This window comes from Podarcis gaigeae, assembly GCF_964106915.1.
Source record: "Podarcis gaigeae genome assembly, chromosome: 8".
Classification (NCBI taxonomy): domain Eukaryota; kingdom Metazoa; phylum Chordata; class Lepidosauria; order Squamata; family Lacertidae; genus Podarcis; species Podarcis gaigeae.
The window spans coordinates 2,387,150-2,403,480 of record NC_139684.1 but is presented as its reverse complement, the minus strand read 5'-3'; the positions used below and the strand labels follow the sequence as shown (position 1 = coordinate 2,403,480).

The 16,331-nt window shown below is 50.0% G+C and overlaps 1 protein-coding gene across 3 annotated transcripts in view; it reads right to left on the bottom strand.

Moving 5' to 3' along the window:
• The window catches only part of SEMA4C (semaphorin 4C), a 62,236-nt gene that overhangs the window by 8,681 nt on the left and 37,224 nt on the right, over positions 1–16,331 (bottom strand). For all 3 annotated transcript variants that reach the window (XR_014567563.1, XM_083753236.1, XM_083753235.1), the window contains exons 3-9: positions 6,640–6,788; positions 5,937–5,999; positions 2,486–2,584; positions 2,274–2,370; positions 1,839–1,955; positions 1,121–1,272; positions 434–609 (exon numbers count right to left, since the gene is read on the bottom strand). Coding sequence is in view for 2 of the 3 variants with exons in the window: in XM_083753236.1 (XP_083609362.1) it covers positions 434–609; positions 1,121–1,272; positions 1,839–1,955; positions 2,274–2,370; positions 2,486–2,584; positions 5,937–5,999; positions 6,640–6,788 (853 nt within the window). In the remaining variant the exon portion in view is untranslated. The remainder of the gene's footprint in view (positions 1–433; positions 610–1,120; positions 1,273–1,838; positions 1,956–2,273; positions 2,371–2,485; positions 2,585–5,936; positions 6,000–6,639; positions 6,789–16,331) is intronic.

Genomic DNA, 16,331 nt, shown 5'->3' with positions numbered 1-16,331 from the left:
TCCCCTGGAAATCTTGTCTGATCACCCCTCCTATTCCCAAGATTTCTATAGGCACGGACCACGTGCTTTAAAGGATATGGTTTTCTTTCTAATATATAGATTTCTTTTTATATTGTTTTAAGGAAATTTCACTGAATGTCATTTTCAAAAACTGGGTTTTTTAAAATAATTCAGTTGTATCAATAGTCCTATCAATAGTTCTATCAATACCTAACAAATATGGTTTCTGGCCTTAGGACAAGATACATGCTTGTTGGTTTTTTTTTAAAAAAGTGAAAGCAGAGATTCTCAGGAAGCTGAATTCTGTTCTCACCCTCGTACCTTGTGACATTTTTGCACTCCTGCAGCCCTGCCACCCACCCACTCAGCCTTTGCAGAGCAGAGGGCCATCAGCCCCACAGGACAAATCTGAAAGCAAAATTTGCTGCCTTACCAGCGTGCTTGGAAGACTCCGAAAAAGCTAGTTTCAGACCAATGATCCCCACTAAGAGTGTACGTTCCCTGGATCCGATTGAAATGCAGCTGTTGCTCCGGAATAGAGCACAACAGCCGTGCCTTCAGGAATGTCGTCCACCTCTTCTGCAAAGTCCGAGCGCCTCCCACGTCCCCCTGCACAGAGATAATTAACATTTAAGGGGGGGGGGAGAGGTCTCTGTCTCATGGAGCTTACAGGCAAAATTTTAAGAGCTGGAGAGGTAGGAGTGAGGCAAAGGTAAAGTATGAGAATCAGCTTCTTGCTGTTTTGTGCATGTTTGTTTTTTATTCTACAAATGCTGACTTGTTAAAAGTTTTTTATTCTTTAGATTTCTCACATTTCATTCCTTTGATGCTATATCAGGTCACTGATGAAGACCTCTGTGTTGTTGGCCAGAGGGTGAAATATACTGCATCAGAATAAGTCCTATTAAGGACTTATTATTGGAGTGTCTGTATATAAGAGAATCGTTTCATTGCAATAAAAGAATTCTGTAGGGTTTTTAAAATACATCCTTCTTTTAACTCTGATTTGGGCTGCTGGACTAGACAAGCCTTGGGCTCTGACCCAGCTGGAGTCTTCCGAGGTGGTTGGGCCACACAGAGCCTGCCATAACTCTCCATCGCCTCTGGAAGTGCCGCCTACCTTGCAGACTCTGGCTACCCGGGCCACAACTTGGTCTATGTCACAGTCGTACTCCACCGCCCGCTCGCTGAAGAAGAAATAGACCTTGTCGTCATCCCCTCTGTCGCTGCCTTTGCTCTCCCGGACGAAGGCCGAGCCCACAAAGTGGGGTTCTACAAAAGGAGGAAAGGAAGCAAGATGAACGGCCAGTCCTGAAACCAAAAACATCCTTCCCGATCCCCTCTAAGCCCCCACCAAACACACATGTGCAGATATAATCCTGGCCTACTTTATTTCAATGACAGTTATACCCCTCCTTTCCTCCAAGGACCTCTTTCACCATTTAATCTTCACAACAGCCCTGTGAGGTGGGTTAGTCTGAGTGACAGTGACCGGCCCAAGGTAACTCAGTGAGTTTTACACCCGAGTGGGGCCTTGAACTCTGGTCTCCCAGATCTCAGTCCACTGTTTTACCCACTACACCACACGGGCTCCCCATGCCTAGCACAGACAATATTGAGCTATGTTCAGACGAAATTCCACATTCAGAGTACAGAAGCAGAGGGTGCTGGTTTTTCCAAGCTAAGTAAACCAAGGCAAGCAGCAGTTGCCACACTTGTGAGCCTCTGCCTGGAACCCACCATGAAAAACATGCATTTGTAAGGAGGAGCCATGAAGCACTCATGTGCACAGAGAGCCCAACTGGAGAACCACCCGCCTGCTTCCCATCGCATCTCACCATTGAGCCATGTGGGCAGGTGCTCAGTCTTGACAGAATACTGGGGGCCCAGGTTGCGCAGGATCACAGGTTCCGTGCCCAGAAAGTTGTAGAGTGTTGCCGAATACAACTCTTCCTCTAAAATGAGTGGAAGAGAAGGGGTTAAGCTGGCTTGAAGAGCCCCGCGGCCCAGGCTGCATGGAGGGGGAGCAGGCAGGGAGCAGGCCGGCCAGCTGTTCCTTGCCTGGTTGCCTGTGGAGAGCAAGAAGTTGCCTGCAGGCGACCAGGCAAGAAAAGCTTTGCAGAAATTGGCTCTTCCCCCCACTGCACCCCCAAGTCCTTCTGCAGAATCCATTTGAATGAGCTTTGTGAAAGAGCGCCTCCCAGTGGGACACCCTGCCCTTTGGACTTTGCTCCTCAGGCTGAAGAAGGCAGGCAGCCCTGGGGGCCACTTACCCACAATGAGGCCCGTGTGCCCCTTGTCGGGGTCGTAGGGGCACTTCCCCCTTCCGTCTTCAAAGGAGAGCCTGTCCAATGAGAAGGTGGCCAGATTCTGCAAGGAGGCCAAGAAAGAGAGGGATGTGATGGGGCTGAGCCAGTTGCCCCTATTCAGCGCACTCAGCCCACGTGTCCAAGCACGATTCATGGACAGAAAAAGCCATACTCACAATGTAGGCGCACTTGGGCTGGAAGGCATAAGTACCACAGGCATACATGTGGGAACTGTTGTAACTCTGCAGGAAACGGATGTAGTTGAAGCAGTCAGTCTGAGGAGGAAAAAGCAGGTCCTTAGTGAGACTCCAACGGCCACAAACACAGAATACAATCGCAGAGTTGGAAGGGACCACGAGGGTCATCTAGTCCAACCCCCTGCAATGCAGGATTTTTTTGCTCATCGTGGGGCTCAAACCCACAACCCTGAGATTTAGAGTCTCATTCTCTGCCAAATGACCTGTCCCAGAGGGTATGGGTTGTTTTCATTTTGTGGTTGCATTGCTGACACGCAGAAGTCAGCATCTGGAGAATCTTGCTGTTCTTTAAAATCAGGTTTCTAGTCCTCAAGGCTCCTCAGAAGCCAAACTTAGCAATCAGAGGTTAGAGCTCCTTCACAAAAACCACCAGTGTACGCATGACACCAATTAAAAGCACAATACAGTGGTACCTCTGGTTACAAACTTAATTCATTCCGGAGGTCTGTTCTTAAGCTGAAACCGTTCTTATCCTGAGGTGCACTTTCGCTAATGGGGCCTCCCGCTTTGTGATTTCCATTCACATCCTGGGGCAAATTTCGCAAGCAGGAGCAGCTACTTCTGGGTTAGCGGAGCTCGTAACCTGAAGCGTTCGTAACCAGAGGTACCACTGTAAATGTAATCTATGCATCTATGCATCTATGTATATTATATGCAAATAATGTGCATGATTCAGCACACAGATACAGCAACCAGGTATCAAATCCAGGCTTAATAAGCCAGCAAATTCAGGAGCGGCCATGAAAACCCTTTCAGGACAAGACAGAAAAGGATAACCCAAACTGGAGAGACATTGAAAGATGAAAAAGCCATGAATGCTTGGCCACCACAAGCCACAATCCCTGTGGTAACTTTCCTGACACTTGCTGCTTGCCTTTTTTCACGTAAGAAATTAATTAAATGATTAATTAGCTGGATCACATCAGCATTTGTTTTCATATCCACACACAAATGGATCCCCAGGGAGGGTGGCGATGTGGTTTTTTCCCCCAATATGGAGCCTGTGCATAAATAGTAGGAAGACCCTGCTTAGGAAAAGGCATCTCTGTGTCCCTCTTACACCAAAGGGAACACCTCTCTTCTATGGAGGATGCCTGTCACCCAGAGTTGTGTTTTTGTTTTTTTGTTTTTAAAAAATCTTCTTTTACCGTAAGTTAGAAATTCAGCTGCCTGGTTAATTCGGGCCACATTTTATCACTGAGAAAAAGGTTTTAAAACCTACAAAGGGACTCAACATTGAAGCCCCATCAACAATGATCCAACATTGGGCTGGGCTGTCACCAATATGCTGATGACACTCAGCTCTATCTGCTGATGGATGGCCACACTGACTCGGCCCCGAACACACTGACCAGATGCTTGGAAGCTGTGGCTGGATGGTTTCGTGGGAGCCGATTGAAACTAAATCCTTCGAAGACAGAGGTCCTATGGCTAGGTCGGGATGGCATGGGGATGAGGGACCAACTCCCTTCTCTTGCGGGGGCCCAATTAGTGCCATTGCCTTCCGTTAAGAGTTTGGGTGTAATCCTTGACGCCTCCCTTTCCATGGAGGCGCAGGTTACAGCAACAGCCAAGGCGACATTTTTCCACCTTCGCCGCATCAAGCAGTTGGTCCCTTACCTTTCCTGCCCCGACCTGGCCACAGTGATCCATGCGACGGTCATCTCCAGGCTTGACTACTGTAATTCGCTCTATGCGGGGCTGCCCTTGAAGCTGTCCCAGAAACTCCAGCGGGTACAGAATGCTGCAGCGAGGCTCCTCACGGGGTCTCTGCCATGGGAGCATATTCACCCAGTGCTTTTCAAGCTGCACTGGCTCCCGGTGGAGTACAGGGTCAGATTTAAGGTGCTGCTTTTGACCTTTAAAGCCCTTTACGGCCTAGGACCCTCGTACCTACGGGACCACCTCTCCTGGTATGCCCCACGGAGAGCCTCAAGGTCCATAAATAGCAGCACCCTAGTGGTCCCAGGCCCTAAGGAAGTTAGATTGGCCTCAACCAGAGCCAGGGCCTTTTCAACACTGGCTCTGGCCTGGTGGAACGCTCTGCCTCATGAGACCAGGGCCCTGCAGGATCTGATCTCTTTCCGCAGGGCCTGTAAGACAGAGTTGTTCTGCCTGGCCTTTGGCTTGGAGCCAATTTGATTCCCTCTCTCTCTCTCTCTCTCTCTCTTTTTTCCTTCTCTTTCTTTCTTTTCCTTCTCCTGCGATGAGGCTACATTTTAATATTTTAATGTTCCATTATTTTAATGTTGTATTTTATTTTTGTTTTTAAGTTGTAATCATTCATCTTGTTTTTATTATTGCTTGTAAGCCGCTCTGAGCCCGGCCTTTGCTGGGGAGGGCGGGGTATAAATAAAAAATTATTATTATTATTATTATTATTATTATTATTATTATTATCAACTGCGACAACAGAAAGAGTGGTGGGAGGTTGCTAAAGCTGTGGTCTTAACTGTGACCACTCAGATGCAGGTCACCCTGACTTCAATGGGGCTTACTCCCAGGTTAAGTGGGGAGAGGAAGGCAGCCTCAGTCTCCCTCTCTCCTGTTGCCCAGTCAGCAAGGAAGACAGGCTGACTGCCAGATGCAGACCTGTCTGGTTCAAAGCCAGCCCAGCTCAGTGAGGATTCACGTTTGCCAGAGAAGTCGGCAGGGGAAGATTTGATGTGCAGAGAGCCCTGGTCTGCTTGCTTGAGCCGACTAGAGCTGACCAGTGTTCCCAGGGGCAGGGCAATGGAAGGGGGAAGTCTAACGCAGCCACCCTCTCTGCAGGGTGCCTGGGGGCTCACAGGGAAAGGGCCCATGCACACACTGATACCAAGATGGTGTAGCATAATGGCCAGGACAGTGAGCTATGAATCAGGAAATCCCTGATCCAAATCTCACCTCCACCATGAACTCATTTAGGGACAAGCCGCTCTCCCTCAGCTTCAAAGTGGGTCCTCTCTGAATACTCTCCCGGCATAACAGATGGGGAGAGCAGCAAGTTCCTCACTGCAGGTGCCTGACAAGCCATGACAATATTGCGCTTGCCTGCCCACCACTGTCAAGAGATGTTTGGCGGTAGGGACAAAGGCCCATCCTTCTGTGGGAGATCCATGGGGCAAGAGGATCCCGACGGGGTGCAGGTCTCAGACGCCATCCTCAGTTTTCTTAAGGACAGCTCTTGAAAACAACCCCCGAAAAAGCAATGGGAGGCACCTCTCTGTTTCCTTGTCTAGAAGTCTGCAGTGAAGAAAATGTGAACTGGCTCAGATTTGAGTGGCATGTAGGACAGCTGTCCTGCCTGGGGCTGATGGGAGTTGTAGTACAAAGCAGCTGCAGGGCACCAGGTTGGAGGAGGCTGAGTTATGGTCATGTCCTGTCTTACCTGATTACTTTTGCCCTTTTGAATACATTCTGCTTTCTTCTCTGCTGGAGCCTCCCAATGGATCTGCAAAGAAGTAGAAATTATTCTTAAGCATCCTATGAAGCCCACCCTATCACAAGGGCTTGGGGTGGTTTATGTTGCCTATATAGGAAAGTCACACAATCACAGCCACAAACAGCATGATAAAAGCATTTTAAAAGGGAGTTATAGAGTTGGAAAAGAGCGACCAAAACAATCAAGGGGGTGGAGCAACTTCCCTAGGAGTCAAGGCTGCAGCATTTGCAGTTTTCTAGTTTAGAGAAAAGGTGGGCAAGAGGCCTGGCTTTCTACAAGGCTGCTTGCTATGCCAGGACACCCAACGGCTGCTGGTCCTGATAGCTGAACATGGCTGGGAAGCAAGAGCAGCACAGCAGGCACTCTTGGCCTTCAAATGCCCATCTTGGGGATTCTTGGAGGCATCTGCTTGAGCACTGCTAGAAAACGGGTCAAAGAACGAGATGGATCTTTGGCACAGCCGTCCCAACCTGATGAGACTACAGCTCCCTTCAGTGCCAACCAGCCCAGCCATATGGTGCTGGGCCTGATGGGAGTTGCAGTCCCCAAAACTAGAGGGCACCCAGTTGGGGAAGGCAGATTTGGCAGGCATCTCTGTGATTAATGCATCTTTGTAGCACCTCCCAAGACAGCCCAATCTGCAACTCACCATTTCCTCAAGCTCCATGTTGTTGGTGCGGAGGGCGAAAATGGCTTCTCGAGCCCCCACGTAAAGCAGCCCTTTGGGGTCAGCCAGGGTCAGTGTTGTGTAGTTGAACACCCCAATCTTGGAGAAGCGCTTCGTCACTTCCCTCAGGTCTGCAAGGGAAGAGAAGGCAACGTTAGGGGTCAGTGTGGTGCAGTGGTTAGAGTGCTGAGCTTGGGTCGGGGAGGGAAATCCCCACTCAGGCCCACAAGGGTCAGGCGCCATCTCTCGGCCTAACCTACCTCGCAGTGTCGTCGTATGAAATGGGGAATGAGTGAAGCATATATACCACCCTGAGCTCCTTGGGGGAAGGTGGGTTATCAATATAATAAAAACTAAACATGAACAATGTTTTAAAAAGTTAAAAGAGGACAACAGGATTCTTGCTTCTCTGCTGGCAGCAGATCCCGGTCCTGTTTGTGCTTAACAGAGAGGTAGACAGACAGATAGAGAGATATGTCCCAGTGGCTTTTCAGGGAACACCCTCGCAAAGCAGGGAACACACAATGGAAGATATAAAGATATAATAGACTCATTAGCAAGAATGCAGAATACTTTCAGACGCTGCTCTGCCACACCCAAGCTAATGAAAATCTCAGTTAAAAGGCAGCACTGAAGAGGCAAGTCTCCAGTGCTGGCCTAAATGTCTGTACAGATGGGAGTTCCACAGTTCAAGGGCCACCACGAAGAAGGCCTTGATCCTGTCCATGCTGAAGTAACCAATCTGAGCTGCAAGTCCTCAGGAAGCCCCCCTGAGACACCTCTGAGCATTTGGGCCCTAACATTACAGCACCATATAGGCTACCTATGGGCTGCCCCCATACATAGGTGGGCTTTTCTGGAGGAAGAATCCGTAAGAGTGTAACATCCCATGTAGCACAAGGACAGAGCCTTGTGGCGTGATACTTGTTCTGCTAGCAATATGCAAGAGAATGCAGAAGGAGGTTGCTGGAAACTAGTTGCATGATCATGCATAATCCAGTTGGGATTCTTGCATGGGGGGAGGTGGAGTGGGTGACCCTAGGGGTCCCTTCCAACTCTACAATTCTATAACTTTGTTACACAATGGTATGTGTGATCCACTAGAGAAACTGTTGCATTGGATCCCTGCTAGTGTCTGGGTAGACCCATGAAATTAATGGACATCACTAACTTGGGGTTATTAATTTCAATATGTCTATTCTGTGCATAACTTAGCTGGCAATTTACTGAATTTGCACCAGACAAACTTTTCTGGGTCCCCCTTCCATCGGAGGCAAGGGTGATGGTGACAGGAGGCAGGAGCTTTTTGGTGGTGGTGCCTGTTTGTTAGAATGCCTTTTAGAGAAAAGCCTGCTGGGTGCCTTCTTTGGCTGTGTACACATTTAAAGCAACTCTTCCACCTCCCCCCCACCCAAAGCTCTGGAAACTGTTCTTAAATTTGCAGGCTGCTGGGAATTGTAGTTCTGGGGCAAACTCCAGTTTCCATTATCCTGTTTTTGGGGGGAGGGTGCTTTAAATTTATGGTGCACACAGTGGCAAAGTTACAATTAAGGCCTTTGTCTATGACTTGAACCTTCTTAATAATAATAATTTGTTTGTTGTTTGTTTGTTTGTTTGTTTGTTTAATATACTGCCCTATACCCTGGGGGTGTCAGGGTGGTTCACAGAATAAAATCAAGATATAAAACCACAAAATACCATAATAAAAATATAAAACAACAACCCAATAGCCCCCCCCCAAAAAAACATTTTAAAAGGGCATAGGATGTAAATCGGATTAACCAAAGGCCTGGTGAAAAAGGAACCTGTTGCCTAAAGGTGTATAATGAAGGTGCCAGGCGAACTTCCCATGGAGAGAGCATTCCACAGACGGGGAGCCACTGAAGAAGGCCCTGTTCTCGTGTTGCCACCTCCGGACCTCTTTCGGAGGAGGCACGCAAAGAAGAGCTCAGAAGATGATCTCAGGGTCCGGGTAGGTTCATATGGAAAAAGGTGGTCCTTGAGATATTGGGCCAGGAAACTAATCGGTGGCCAGTGAAGTGGGACCAGGATTGGTGTAACGTGCTCAGACCGTCTTGCTCCAGTGAGCAACCTGACCAGTGAATTCTGCACCAGTTTCCGAACTGTCTTCAGAGGCAGCCCTATGTATAACCCACTGCAGTAATCTAACCTTGAGGTTATCAGAGCATTGACAACAGTAGTTAGACTAACCCTGACCAGATAGGGGCATAGCTGGGCCACCAGCCGAAGCTGATGGAAGGCACTCTGGGCCACTGAGGCCACCTGAGCCTCAAGCTTACAGCAATGAATCCAGGAGAACCCCCAAGCTATGAACCTGCTCCTTCAGAGAAAGTGTAATCCCATCAAGAGCAGGCGATCTCCTAGCCATCCGGTCTAGGGAACCCCCCACTAACAGCGCCTCCATCTTATCTGGATTGAGCTTCACTTTGTTGGCTCTCATCTAGTCCATTACTGAGGCAAGACACTGGTCCAGCACTTCCACTGCCTCACCTGCAGATGTAAAGGAGAAATAGAGCTGAGTGTCATCAGCATCCTGCTCACAATGTACTCCAAACATCTGGATAACCCCACTATGTTAAACAACATGGGGAATCTGTGCCCCCCCCCCCGCAAGGTTGCTGAGACTCCAACTCCAGCGATGCAGCTAGCAGTCCTGCATCTGGAGGGCCACAGATTCACCATCTCTGTGAAGTTTAAGAGGCTTCTTGGTGAACAGGGAGTTTCTTTTGTCTGCCAAAAACTTTCATCCAAGTCGTTTAATGTCCCATCTGGTATTTGAATATTTTCGTTATTCCTACCCGTTCCAGCTGCTGCAAGTGATTGATTTTAATTGCTATTCTATTTAATGTAGTTCTTTTTACGATTTATGTTCACTGCTGGAATTCCGGTTACAAACTTCTAAGTGGGGATACACATTTCAAAGAAATAAATAGCAATTTTCGTGTTATTTTTGAAGCGAGCAGGTGCAAACACTGTTTCGCTGTGGGGGCGGCACTTGTGCACGAACATCACCAGCCCATCACAAGAAGGGCAGAGATGATATCACTTCCAGGCACATCATTAATCATTCCCCTGCGTGGCTGGGCCATTTTGAGCAGCAAAAACCTCTCGCTCCCCCTCTCTTGCCTTTGCCAATCTGGTGCCCTCCAGACATTTTGGGTGACAACTCCAATCAGCCCCAGCAACACAGAGGATAGGTGTTGTAGTCCAAAACATCTGGAGAACATTAGGTTGGTAAAGGCTGCCCTAGAGGCTGTGCACTCATATGCACTAGCATCCCAGAGTATAAGAAAGGAGCAGTCCTGACCGCTTCCACTGTTGGAGTTCAGGGAATGCCGCTGTGCAGGGCAAGAACAGTAATCTAACCATCTGCAGTGCAGCAACCACAGAAGCTACCATGGGTTTGCGAGGACCCAAGGATCACCCACTTTCCCTTTTAGGGTGGCTGCAAGGGCCATCCAGCAGCTCCTTTAATCTGAGGAATCATTTCACTGCAATTCTCCAAAGGAGATCTAAGGAAAACATTAAGAATGTAAGGTGAGCCTGCTGGATCAGGCCAATGGCCCCTCAAGTCCAGCATCCTGTTCTCAGGGTGGCCAACAAGAGGCCTGTGAGAAGCCTGCAAGCTGAACAGGAGTGCAGAAGCACTCTGCCCACCCTCTGAGGTTAGCAGGGGCAGCAGCCTCTAACATACGTGTGTGTGCGTGCGTGTGTGTGTGTGAGAGAGAGAGAGATTTATATATATGGATGCACATGCGCGCGCACACACACACAGAGTTTTAACTGTTTTTAATATAACTGTTTTTATAGAATTGCTTTGAAATACATGAATGAAATAAATCACCACCACCGGATCCCTGGGCGAAGAGCTGGCACCTAAGTGGTAAAGGCAAAGCATGATTTGCAAGCCAGGAGCCAGTCTGAGGAAACAATAACACCCTCTGCCTCTCCTCCCTCCCTTTCTCAATGTTAAGCATGGTTCATTTGAAACAGCACCCCACAAACCTCGCATTTAGAAAACCACGCTTTCATATGCTGCTGCTTCCGTAAGTCAAGCAACAGGCTACATCCGATTCAAAGGAATTAAAAACACTCTGCAGGACAAGGCAGAATTGCTTAAGGGGGCGGAAGAACCCCTCTGACTTGGCTGCAGTGCATGACACAGACTCCAGGGAGCACAGGTTAACCCTTTCCCTTGATTTCTAAGCCTTGAGTGATGACCAGGTCAAAAGTCTTTAAGTCATCAGAGTGGGAAAAGCAAAAATCTGCATTTGGGGATTAAGGTTTCAGCGCATTCTGTTGCACAGATGCAGGGCACTCATCCCACAAATGACGGGAAGACCAGGAGCAGAGGCTCCTGGGAAAGATAGCAGCACAATGGTGGCCCATGAACAAACTGGCATCGCTCTTTGAGAGGGTAATCCTGCAAGCCTCAGTCACCAGCATGGCTGGGGACATCGCTGAGCTCCACTATACGAGCACAGGGAAGGTTAATCCTACAAAATCGCTTCCATTCCCCTGCTCAGTGATTAGCAAATTAGTCTCTCTATAAGCCACCGGAAGCTATAGAGCCAGAGCTGGGGACTAAAAGCAGCTGTTTTCATGGCAAAGCAGAATGAAGCAGCGCCTATTAGATCACTTCTACCAGGCAGCTGGGTGATATCATTTGGAACTCATCGCCCCCTGTGATAAGCCAGATGGGCAAAAGAAAGGGGGACAAGCGTGCTTGCGGTGGAGTACTGATTTGGACACCCACAAACACACTGACTGACAGGTGTGATAGATCTGGCAAGCAGCCCCAAGCACAGGCAGGCAGCACAGGCTGCAGAGCAGTGTATGCCGCCTGGAGGCCCCAGCTTGGGGGAGGCTGGTGTAATTCCCAATCCAAGATTTGCTCCCAGAAGACACAGCAACGGCTACTAGCTTGGGTGGCTCCAAAAGGAGAATGGAAGACGGAGCTGTCAGTGGTTCATGGCTCTGATGGTTGCTGCTCCATCTCTGAATGAATGGGATGCCTCTGAATATCTGTGGCTGGGACTCCCAGGTGGGAAGAGGGCAGCTGCACTCAGGTCCTGCTTGCGGCATCCCCACTGGTACTTCTCTCTGGCCGCTGTGAGAACAGGATGTTGGACTAGATGGGCCTTGGGCCTGATCCAGAAGCCAGGCTCTGCTTCCTGGCATAGTGCTCAGTCTTGGGAGAGAACAAAGAGGTGGCAGAGCTGGGCTGGAGGCAGGACATCTTTCTCTCTCCTTTTTTAAAGCTGACGGTGGTACAACAGTGCCATTATAAGCCACAAGCTATTAGGAGAGCTGGCCAGAGGCTCTACCTTGTAAAGTTTACAAGGTGACCAAGTTCATAAGATCTAGTTAGTCAGGACGGTGGAGTGGAGTGCAAATGACCTGGAAGCAGAGTTTATCACGGGTCTACTGCATATCCCCATTGCCCCGGGGGCAGCTGCAGGAAAAGTAAGTTTGTCAAAAGGGCTCCCAGTGGGTAGATTTGCAGAGGGGCACACTGGCACCCCCCCACACACGCAAGGAAGCAGCTGGAATCCATGGAAAACACCCCACCTGGAGGAGGCCTCTGCAGCCCCGCTCCTGCCTGCCAGACCTGATCAAAGGACCATTGTCTGGGATATCCAGAGTGTAACCAGAGACAGAGAACCCTTTCCCCAGCCGGCTCAGGCCTTGAGAGCAGCGCTTTGTTCGCCAGAGAGGCAGCCCTCTGTGTGGCGGAGAGCAGATCCCCCAGGGGAGTTTGTAATGCATCAGGATATGGTTGGCACTCCAGCAGTGCTGGAAGGTGGGGGGAGCCACATGCTGGGTCTCCAGGCATTGCTGGCTGCTTGGCGTGAGGAGACGGGGCAGGTGGGGAGAGAAGCCCAGCCAAGCGCTGCACCTGCCTTCTCCAGTCCTGCTAAGTGACTTTGGGCAGACACAACAGTGAAGGAAAGCAGGCAGAGGAGGGAAGAGGTAGCAACTGCTGTGGCCACTTGTGACTCAAACCGCGCCCACCATATGGGCATGTGGCCTTTGGAGGATCGCCCAAAAGGGAATGTGACCCTTGGGCAGAAGGCGGCTCCACAGCCCTGCTATATATGTAGTTATGCTGTTTCCACGCTAGCCAGAAAGCTGAAGCCTGTTGCATGCACAAGACCCAGAAATGGTGGGAAATGATGCTGATGACACTTCGAAGCCACTCAGAAAGTTGAAATTTGGCACATCCAGATGACTGGACAATGAGACATTTCACACCTAGGTGTCAAAATGCAAGATGTGAACTTCAGCCCAGAGAGGATGCTGACATTTTACCAGAGAGAAAGCAAAGCCCCCGAGGCAAAGGGTTAGGGGCAGCTGTGCTGTTGCTTCGTCCAGCCTGGGTCTGGGCAAGGCACAGTCATCCAAACAAGCAACCAGGTTGCCTGAAGAAGGTGGGCCCCCCCCCCCGGCCAGTGGCCGGATCCAAATGGGGCCCTTCCAAACCACCCCAGGAAACCTGCCTCCGCAGTAGCACCTCCTGTCGCTTCTTGGCTCAGCTCCCTCAGCAATCTTTCTGCACAGTGCTCGGCGCCCCCCCTCCCCATTTCCTGGCGCTTCCAAATCCAGCATCTGCAATTTGCCCAGCACCCAAAGACGCTGCAGAGGTCAGGCATCTGGGAGCGATTAGGCCTTGGAGCTGCCACAACACGCCGCCTGATCAAAAGCCCCAAACGCCTGGCTTCAATCAGCCCCTTTTCCCTCAGCAGGAGAGGCTGGGAAGGAAGCCTTCCCAACTCCCTGGGAAGAGAAAGCCGAGGGGGGGCATGGAAGGTTCTGGAAGCCCCCAAATGGAGATTCTCTCATCATGTGTGCACCTCAAGCACACTCACAATTCTTATCATGCCAGCCACACAAACTGCCACTGGGACAAGTGGAAACTAGCTGGGGATCCTTAAGGAAAGCTGCTCCCCAAATGCCAAGTTTGCCCAGCTCAGAAGCTGTTGTGCAGAAAATCTGCAGGCTTCTTCCAGCCCTTGTTGCAGAGCCCCCTGCTTTCTCCTCCCCCCCACAGCAGTGTTCAGCGACTGAATGCGCTGAGCTGTGTCAGGCTGCAGGCGCAGGACCAAGGAGGGAAGCTGCAATGGTGCCATCCTGACTGGCCCACTGCCCTCAAAAGCCCCAGAGCAAGGCAGTATCTGGCTTTTTCATCTAAAGCATGCTTAATTATGCCACCCTAAAAAGAAAAAGGAAAACCCACAGCGTCATTTAACATTTATTTTGAAAACCGTCAGATTGGTTCCATGATCTCTGACAACACCCATTTTGTGTCCTGCCCTTGGTCGCGCCCACAGCAATTGTTCCTCTTGCCCTGCCCTCGTAAGACAACTGCAGGCATTCTCCAGCTCTGGATTAGCAAGGAAGAAGCCAGCGTGTCGGAGCCAATGGGGGTCATAGTCATTTGGAGGGCGCCAGGTTGGGGGAGGCTGGCAAGTGCTGTTGTTGTGCAGCCAGCGCTCCCTTTCTTTGCTTGGGGCTGCTTGCCAGAGCTACAAATGATGTTATATATTTCAAATGCAGATCCAGATCAGCATTCTGCTCCAAAGACTCCCTTTCTTTTGGATCTCCAGCTTATCACAGGGGGGGGTGTTGAGCTCCAAATGATATCATCCAGCATCCTAGCGGAAGTGATCTAATAGGGTCGCTTCATCATTCCTTGCCACAAAACCAGCAGTTTCCAGCCCCCAACTCTGACTGTAAAGAGACTAATTTGCTGGTTGTTTGGGAAAACTGCCCTAAGGCCTTCATCTATGGATAGGGACCACCTTGCACAAGAGAAGGGGGCTGGCAGCTATGCAAGCCAAGAACTGCAACCTCAGGCAGGCGTGAGCTGAGCCAGGCTTAGCCCAGAACCCTCCATGCCTCTCTGTGCAGTCCTTGGGACTGGGCACAGCCCCCGCTGCCCCTTCACTTCATCCTCACACTTTTGCCTGACTGGAAAGTGCCTTAGCACTCTTGATACAGCTTCTGTGGGTGAATGACAGAGGGCCATGTGTGTACAAGGTAGAAACCAGCCTACTCCACCCACTTTTGCCTCTGGCCCCGCCCACCACCGCTGTGTGGCCCCTGAAAAGCTGCCCAGAAAGCAATGCGGCCCTTGGTTGGGCTGAAAGAAGTTCCGCTTCCCTGGAAGAGGAAGCATATCTGAGCATATGCAGAATGCCCTTGCCTTACCACTGAGCATACAAGGTAATGGGCAAGTCTCCCCACAAAGAGAGTTACGTTCCTGGATGTTTCCCATTTTAGAAACAAGAAATATTACTCTCAAAACTAAAAGGGAAGACAAGGCAGGGAGAATGTGTGTGGCTCGTTGCCACCTCTTTTCTGTTTCTGTCAGGGCAGGTGCCCTTGGCAGCCTCTGGCCATCCATCGGCCCAGAACTGGGCCAGCAACGTACCAAATTTATTCAGTGCAAGGGCCAGAAAAGGCAGGCCTGAATTTGCTTTCCTGGGCCTTGGCTCCAGCTCCTGCTCCACTCAGATTCAATTACAAGAAGACTTCAGAAAAATATCCGAACAAGATAGACAAGCACTGCCAAAATATACACTGACAGATCCTCAGTGTGTCTAGCCAGGGAATGGAGCTATCATTAAGGCTGGCAGGTGCTGGGGGGGGGGGGGAGGACCAAGTCCAAATACCTGGTGGAGCAGATGGCTTGAATAGCGTGCTGGTACCACACAGGACTTGGTACCATTTGTCATATTTCCAGTGCTGCAGAGCAGCAATGCTCTGTGCCTTCCTTCTGTGTTGCTTTCACAGCTGATCACCAATACTGAGTGTGCAGGTCTCTCATGCGAGGTGTTTAAAGCCCTCTGCATTCTCCGGCTTGTTCTAATGCAGGGACCAGGAGCCTGTTGCCCATGGAAGACCTGCAAGCCAGCAAGAGTCGAAGCAAGCCGGGGGGGGGGGGGCTTCTCTGGCTCTCTCTTTCTGACACCCCCTTGTTCTCTCGTTCTAACATCCTCCTCTCCTGGTTCTTTCTCTTTTCCCATCCCCTCCATCTCTCCCTCTCACACCCCCTTTCTCTCGCTCTCTTTCTGCTATCTTCTTTCTCCCACAGACATCCTCTTCTCCCCTCCCCATCCCTGGATCACTTTTACCCAAAGACTGAAATGATCACTTGCATAGGGCTCCCCCCACCCCCCATCCACTCTGGCTTTCCGCTGTTCATTCCCCTGCTTCCCTTCTCCTCTCCCTCAGCATGAAATCAGGCTGAGAACTGCAAGGGCCCACCTCTGCTGCAATTTGTACAACATTTTTGTAAAGTAGGACAATAGCCTCATTGGCAAGCTGAGGGCTGAGTTGGAATTGCCTAAAGCTACTTAGACTGATTCTTACATTACCTAAAAATATGTGCTTCCGAGTGGTTCCTCTCTAGATTGCTCAGATAACACTACAGAACCATCTGCACATGTTCATGAGAAAAAATGTTCTTCTTGCATCGCACAAACTGTCTGCTAAATGTTGCTGTTTTCTTCCAATGACTGATAACTACACTGAACCTCCAGGCGCAGGGGCAGTATACCACACAACAGCAAAGGCTGTGAGCAAATCACAGAGGAGAGCAGTTGCCTATACGCATGTTCTGCTTGCAAGCTTCCTGGAAGTATCAGTTG